Source organism: Triticum dicoccoides, chromosome 5A (assembly GCF_002162155.2).
Source record: "Triticum dicoccoides isolate Atlit2015 ecotype Zavitan chromosome 5A, WEW_v2.0, whole genome shotgun sequence".
Classification (NCBI taxonomy): Eukaryota; Viridiplantae; Streptophyta; class Magnoliopsida; order Poales; family Poaceae; genus Triticum; species Triticum dicoccoides.
Window position 1 is genome coordinate 553,321,086 of NC_041388.1, and position 8,231 is coordinate 553,329,316.

Here is an 8,231-nt window from a genome sequence, read left to right on the forward strand (position 1 = left end):
CACGTAAAGTGACAGGAATGGATTAGTTGTGGCGGACTTAACAGGCATGGACTTAATCCATAACATTTTTGGGGAAATTAAACTGTTACTCGTACTTGCACCCAAAAAAAGGAAACTGCATGCCGTAAAGTGACAGGAAAGGACTGGAGCTCAACAAAAGGCCACGACAAACATTTCCGAACAATTCAATCGGTTAGGGTTTCGTCCAGTAGAACAGCAGGTTGATCCAAGTCGGGATAGATCGATCTGTATTCTTCGTCCGGAGGGAGGTCAGATGACGAGCGCCCTGCTCTTAGGTTTGGGCGGCTTTCGGGTGTGCGGATAATTTGAACCAACGAGTTTATTTTTCTGAACGTGTTGGGATAAAAAATAATACTCACATATGTGTGTACTAATAACATCATCAGATTACATCACATATGTGTCATCTCTATGGAGAAATCCAGAGAGGCGGTACACTAAGCAAAATTATAGAAAATTTGCATAACAAGTCTTTTCTAATCCTTGCAACCACCAAGAAATGACCAAAATCTTCAACTTGGTCGGACCGTTCGTCGGAATTTTGCGTGCCATTGAAATTCAGAAACATTGTCTAATAGTATCACACTGGGAATTTGATGTAACCATCCTCTCCTTGTGGCGGAGGTGCGATGGAGTGGTGGATCCTGAGCACCTCGCCTGGATCCGATGTGCTTGGTTTTTTTTTTTCGAAACGGAGGCAAAAGAGATGTGCTTGGTTTGTGGCACTGGATGACCTAGCCATGTGGGCGGTGGGCGCGTCGTGGTCTTGCTTTTCGGTCATGGTTGTGCTCGTTGCTGCTCTGGGAGGTGTCGCGGCATACGGTGTTGGCGGGTGGTGGCGGCGCGGCGGTGGTTTTGAATGTCAGACTGGGAACTTATCCTTCTGATTCTGATGAAAACAGTATGCAGGAGCAGCGGCACAACAGCCGAGCCAACCAGCCACATGAAAGCGCCATCCCACTGACACCTCTTTCAAGATCGACAAATCAATCACATAATCACATAGATAGATGAACACTGTTATGCCAAAAACAAGTAGATAGATGGATCAACACTGTTATGCCGCGACACCTCCCAGAGCAGCAATGAAAAACTCCAACGATCGGCAAGCCATATGTACACGGTGTATGTACAACAGCCAGCCTGCCTTCACCTTGCGTACAAGGCCTTGATGTCCTGGCGCATTGCCCTGTTGTCCAGCAGCTCGTCCCCGCAGTCGTCGATGTCGATTTCGTTCAGCTGGAAGCCCTCCGACGTGCAGCGCTGCTCACTCCATTCAAACCACAGCTTCGGTATCACCTCCTTCTTGACCGCAGTTTTATGGGTGTTCTCCTCCGGAGAGTCAGCTGCTACGAGCCTGTAGACAAACACTTTCTTCTGCTGTCCAGGCCTGAATGCCCGCCCGATTGCCTGACGGGTAACGGAGGGGTTCAAGTGAACATCTAGAATGACCACTCTCGATGCGCCCACCAGGGAGATGCCCTCCCCACATGCCTTGATAGAGCCAAACAGGACTTTTGCATCAGCAGAGTTGTTAAACTGAGCCACTGTCAGTTCTCTTTCTTCCATAGTACATTTACTATCACCACGGATCACAAACATCTCCTTTCCTACATGCCAGCCCCTTGTCTTAACCAGTAGCCTTTCCAAAAATTTCATGGGAAGTAGGTACTGACTGAAAGCAAGGACCTTCTCTCCTGCAGATTCCGCAAGTGCCAGGATATTGGTGAAAAATCTGGCCTTCACACCGTCGGCCACGTTGATAGACTGGACCAGACTATCAACAGCTGCATCCGTCAAGTTGGAAGCCCTGTCTGCCGCTGCAACTTCTGACATTTCAGACAGACATGGATGCATGTACAGGGCGGTTCCTACTGCATTTTTTTTGAACTTCTCATAGGCTTCCAACTTGTGAACGATTTCTTTCTGCTTAGGACTGAGTTTCAAGAAGACACTGAAGTCTACAAGGCCAGGTAGGTCATCCAAGATATCACCCTTGTAGTAGTGAAGCACGTCTTTTGTTAGTTCTCTGAGACTTCTAATGACATTTACTTTTCTCGTGAAGTCACCATCATGCAGCAGGGTCTCTTCTACCGACTCATTGAATTTATCAGTGTCTTCTTTTGAAATCCTGCGACCTGATATTGACACTTGACTCATTATACGAGCAACGATAGGACGAGATGAATCCTTCTTGAGAAACTTTGGGCGTACAAGGTTTACAATGTTGAACACTTCTGAGACATGATTCTGGAAAAGTGTACCAGATAGGACCACCTTACGTGGAGTTTGTACTCTCTGCAGTGATTCTAGCACATTAGTTGACTCAGTCCTAGGTAAATGGCCCTCATCCATTATAAGTAGGTTCGGGACCTTAAGCAACCTCTCCTGGCATCCAGCTGCAACGGCGCCACCCTCGTCACTGCTAATGATCCAAGAGAACTGAGTGTAGCCCACCAAGAGGATACTCCTTTTGGCTTCCCAAGACTTAAGGATTTCCAACTGCTCTGCTCTGGTCTTGACAGAATACAAATCATACAGTGGTATGTCCTCCACTTGCCACTGTTGAAATTCCCTTTTCCATGTACCTAATATACCTTTAGGGAGTACAACGAGAGGCCTTCCAGAGGGATATTTGGCCAAGAAGCTCTGAATAAAACTGATTAGCATAAATGTTTTCCCCGAACCAGGCGCATGAGCTAGAATGCAACCTCCTGGTTTGTCAGAGACCAAATTCTTGACCAGAAAGTGGAAACCTGCCAACTGATGTGGTCTCATTTGCTTTTCATGTCTTGGATGAATAGCAATGTCTAAAGCATTGAGTTCTTCAGCGACTCTAACATCACCAGTGACAATCTCGTCAGAATCCTTTGAACGCTTTTCAGAGAAATATGATCTTGACCTTGATGCCTGACATGAGGTGAACATAATGTCAATTGATCGGTCCAATCATACGTTTAAACTTTCAAGTCATTCCAAAGTTTATATTATGCCATCATGACATTTCTGAAAAATTATAATGCATAGCAGTAGATACAGAATATCAGAAAATAACAACTACATGCGCTATACTAGAAAAGTTTCTTCATGCTGGAAATACAGGAATAACCAAAATAACAACCCACGACGTCCAGCGTCAGGCTCTGCGGCATGAGCAAATGTGTCAATTTTGTCGGATAAGATGGCATGGACTAATTCTCATGTATGATTGGCATATTGTGCCCCTTTAGGCACTTGGCTCTTATAAAAACAGATTTTGTTCAAACAACATAATAGTGTAATGCAAAATAAAAAATGTATTTGAAATCAGTTTCAGCACACCAAATGGATCCCACACGTTCCTGTGGGCCACTTTGCTTGTTGCTAAAAAAATACTTGGTAAGAACTTCCAAAAAATTAAAAATACATATGTTGCTAAACGGCCTCAGAGTTACAGAAGCATCATCACATATCTTAAACAAATAAGATACCTTTCTCCACTGATAATCAATGATTGTGTCAGCCCTTTTCACAATCAAACCGCAGACACGGCATACATGGCCCAGATCTTCATGAATCTGTATATCATGATTGCAGGCGTTGTCCACCTCTTTCTCATCCACTTCTTTCTCATTGGCTGCCTCTTCAAGTGTGTCGAGCTGGCCAATAAATGTAACTAAATCGTTATGCCAAACAACATAAATCCAAATAAACAATTTAGGGAAAATAAAGTACGCAGATTTCTCTTATTGAGCTAAGCTCTCATCTATCCTCAAACTTTACAAGTTGAATCAATTTGCAGACAGAGCATGCAATTATAAGCACAATTATTAAATTACAAAATGGCATGTTTCAAAATGCTGCAGCAACAAAAGTCATAAGTCTGTGATTATAATTTGTACCTTAGAGCTTTCAAGTGCCACCGAGTACTCATTCCAAAATTCTTCAAGACCATCACTTTCCTGTTCTTGTATATGCTCTTCCTCCATAGGTTCATCTTCCCCCATAGGCTCATCTTCCTCCACAGGCTCGTCTTCCCCCACAGGATTGTAAGGTTCTGAGGGCAAATCAAATACTGCTGGATTTGCTTCATTTTTTGTTTTTCTTTTTCTTGGCACAATTTCAACATCCCCATCTACCTGGGAGCTTGGATCAACTTTTCGTTTTTTTCTCTCCTTAGGCAGTGGAGGGAGAACTTGTGTTTCTGCTATTTTCTCCTTATGGGTAGCAACCTACATTGAGCAGCAAGAGTTACGGCTGGAAGATGAAAACTTTCAGCTTTGAAATGGAATAGATTGAGCAAATATCAGACAATTATACTCCATTATTTTCAGTACAAGACAAAGGGTACTTGTGAACTAAGATGCGACAAATAATTATGGATGAACATTAAAAAAAATTGAAAACAAAGACAACAGTTTCGCAGTGTCCTTCAGAGATACTGATGAGGCAGTGCAATGTTGATACTACTAGTTTGTCAGTACAAGCATGTAGAACAAAAACAACAATATAACTCTTAGTAAAAATTCAGTAGAAAATTGCAAGTGAAAATTACATACAGCCAGATCATGGATACGTTCCTCCTCAGGTCTTTTCTGCAATATAACTCTCTCAAACAGAACTGCTGATGGTTGATAGCTGGTAACAGGATACTGATTCACTAAAGTTGCACTTGGACTATATGGAACAATTTGACTGTTTTGGTCTCTAACAGGCATTGTCTCATTTATTACTCCATCAATTCCCTCGGTTACCACCCTCATGAGAGCACCAGCCTGTTCTGATGGTATCAGCTGTTTATTTTTCTCAGGTGTGAGTTGTTTGTTTTTCTCAGGCGTCAGTTGTTCGTGTGCTCCTGTGCTTTCATCTTCATCATCTGAATCAAGAACTATTACACTCTTTTTCTCGTCTCTTTGCTCGATAGAATTGGCCATATTAGTTTCAGCACTCGGCCCATAACTCAGAGCAGGTTCGGGCAGAGTCGAAAGGAAAGTCAATAATTGGACCCTCTGAGCATACAAGCGGTCCCACTCCTCAGTAACACTGCCACATCCCCAACTGTGAACCCTATTTCCAGTAAGTGAAAGATTATTGATGGGGTCGGAACGCTTCCTTTTTCTGCGGTAATACATGCCTACAATAACAGATGACTGATTAGTTATCATATAAGAGAGAAGAAATGAATTTGCACAGCAATGGAAGTATCACTTCTGATGTTCCAGATAAGCCACATGCAAGGTGGACAAGAAAAATGTGGGATGCGTACAAGGCAATCGTAAGTAGAAGCACAGACAGTATCATGTGGAAAACTATAATGATCACAAAATGCAGCGGCCATTATTTAACATAAGCATAGTAATTGATGAACAAATAGGCACTTTATTCATCAATTCTTTCTCATAGGTTTACTAGGTATCCTTATTTTTGGTATCAAGCTCTGTATTTCGCTTGGTACAATCCAATTCAACTAGTAATGAAACTGTATGCATAAAGCTAGTAGCTAGTAGCTAGTAGAGATAAACTTGAAATATCACCTACGGTAAATTCAGTCCAAAACTCAAATACTGTTTTTGCTTCTAATCATGCACAGAATACCGAGAAAAAGATTGTCTAAAGAAAAGAAAAACACAAAGGTGATGTGATTGTAAAGGGCAGTGGAAATACTTCAACTGGGCAAACTATATTCACACATGCTTGCAAACAACGATGTACCAGCATGAAATAGATCACCACAATAACACCCATGACCATATGTCCATATCCAGCATACCAAAGAACAATACTCATGAAACAAAAAACAAAGAACAACATGTAGGACAAGATAATAAAGTAGAAGAATTATTTTCTAAACTAGTGAAATTCGGCATGGCATACCAAATAGGGGATTGATATCAACAAGTTACAATGAAAGAGAAAAGCTGCAGAAACAAAACAAGCAATCCACTATAGAGAGGAAGTAATTATGAAGGCGGTAGCCGACAAGCCAGTAGAGGCCCCAGATACCCTAAATTTCAATCTCAGACGGATGGTTTTAGTGGCAACTGGCAATCAACCTCTCCCCTCACCCTAGCTCTCAGGCTAAACAATAGAAGTCCAAAAACAGCAGGTTCAGGCCACAAAACTTGTTTCAAATGCTATTTGCAGAGAAGAGCGCAAAGATTGCTAATTGTCAGCCTACATCATGCTCAAGCAACAGCTTTCGTAATATGAGTCAAAATGACTTCCAAATGGTACACTGGGATGTTAACATTATTTCAGTATTCCATATAAACTATAAGCATCTACTCCCTCCGTTCCAAAATAGATGACTCGACTTTATACTAACTTTAGTACAAAAGTTAGTACAAAGTTGGGTCATCTATTTTGGAACGGAGGGAGTAGTACCATTCCCTATGGTTTGGCACGATAAGAAAGCGTCGATTTAGAGTGCATGCCACGTACAGGTCACATAAACAACTGAGCAGAATACCTAAATCACAACCAGCGATATCTCTGCTTCACCGATTTCACATACAAAAAAAGATTCCATCCTTGCACTTCCTAGAAATGTGTTTTAGCAAACACTATAGCGGTATTTCCTCCGAAGAAACCAGAAAGGAAAAACAAAAGCAGCTGGTAACCTAGCTTGATTCAAGCAGAAGGCTAGGGCAAATAGTTGCCATTCGGCGTGGGAAAAATCCCCTGAATCCTTTCTTTTCTATCTCCAGGCTCCACGGGTCAAGGAAGTAATCTGCCCCCACAATTTCTGAACTTGAGCAATCAGCATTACAGGGTTTGGTCCAAACTAGTCAATCCCCTTCAGAAAAGAAAAAAAAATCTGACCATTTCCCTTTGCTGTCCGAATTTGGAGCAAAGGTGAGCCTTCCCCCCTGATCCAAAATGGATGTGGTCTTCTCGCCCCTGACAAAAACCCTAAATCCCAGACAGCCCACCCTCCTATTCCCCACAAGGCCACAACGCAAGCGCAATGCAGTATCCGTGAATGAATCCAAACCCCATGCCCCCGCCTTTCCATTACGCCCGCCGCCCGCGCAGGGGTGGCAGGGAGAGCCACCACGGCGGGACCACGTCAAGTCGAGGGAGAGGAGGAGGAGGAGGACGCTCACCGGAGGGGTCTGCTGGAGGGTCTTCGCCGGGGGCAACGTCCATGGCTGGCCGCTGGCGGCGACGAGGCGATGGGGGAGGGCTGACGGCGACGAGGCGAGGGGGGAGGGGCGGCGGCGACGAGGCGAGGGGGGAGGGCTGACGGCGACGAGGCGAGTGGGGAGGGCTGGAGCCGCGGTGAGCGGCGCCGTTGTTTATGGGGTTATTCGATAAAATGTCCGCCATTTAGGGTGCGTTTGGTTGCAAGGGCGGTCATGAATGGGTTGGGATCGTTCAGAAAATAGACATGTTTGGTTATAAAGCACATGAATGGTTCGAGCCAAAAAAAGAGAATATGCCATGAAGATGCTGAACCGTTCCACCCAACCAAATCGGTCGAATCAAATGGCCACCCTTTGCATGCATGACTATGTGAGCATGACTGGTGGTCCCGTCCTAAATAATTAGCTCACCACTTATATTCAGCCAAACACATGAATTGAATGGTTCAATTCCAAAAAAATTGAACGGTCCCAACCCATTCATACGACACCTTCAACCAAACGCATCCTTACTCACTCTGTCCATTCGATAAAAGGCTCTATTTTAATTTAGGGTTTTGTCCAATGACTACTTTGCCCCTGTCCCCACTCCCTCTCTCCTTCTCCAGAAAAAAACTGAAATTTCTAATCATAGGCCAAAATCTCGTGATTAAGGTTAGGGTTGCAACTAAACATATATGCACATTGTTGGTCACCGAAAGTTGGATTGGATCTAGTCCCTCTTTCCTACTCACTAGCCTTATGGCTGATGATGCTAGGAGCTCTTTCGTTGAATAAAGCTCTCAATTGATACGCAAAAAAAAGGTTAGGGTTGCAACTAAAGTGAGGCTATAACAACGTAGATTTACAACGTCTCGAGGGTTGAGAACGAGCAACGTAGTAGCATCTGAACTAGTTAGGTTAGCCACGAGAGATTTTTTGCGCCTTTTTTATATTAATGATGTCCCCGTTTGCTATTATTGGCTAGTTAATAAAGCGATCTCGTTTCTCATGTTTTCTTTTCGTTATCTCATAAGGAGCATAAATACCAAAAAAGAACACGGTCGAAATAATCTAGCAATACTAAGTTTCACAATTGTTGTCGAA

At 43.3% G+C, this 8,231-nt stretch overlaps 1 protein-coding gene across 1 annotated transcript; it reads right to left on the minus strand.

Annotated features, from left to right (window-relative positions):
• Positions 1–383: 383 nt before the first annotated feature.
• Positions 384–7,243, minus strand: LOC119302735 (protein CHROMATIN REMODELING 35-like). The gene is made up of 5 exons (XM_037579786.1): positions 7,107–7,243; positions 4,560–5,134; positions 3,903–4,232; positions 3,492–3,659; positions 384–2,931 (listed from the first exon to the last, which is right to left on the minus strand). The coding sequence occupies exons 1-5, from the start codon at positions 7,147–7,149 to the stop codon at positions 1,171–1,173; spliced, it is 2,877 nt and encodes a 958-aa protein (XP_037435683.1). The 5' UTR covers positions 7,150–7,243; the 3' UTR covers positions 384–1,170.
• Positions 7,244–8,231: the final 988 nt, after the last annotated feature.

Coding starts and splice junctions, on each gene's coding strand:
- LOC119302735 (XM_037579786.1), bottom strand. CDS start 7,149: ATGGACGTTGCCCCCGGCGAAGACCCTCCAGCAGACCCCTCCG. Junction 5,135..7,106: donor CCCTCCAGCAGACCCCTCCG/GTGAGCGTCCTC, acceptor CTGTTATTGTAG/GCATGTATTACCGCAGAAAA. Junction 4,233..4,559: donor AACGTATCCATGATCTGGCT/GTATGTAATTTT, acceptor TGCTCAATGTAG/GTTGCTACCCATAAGGAGAA.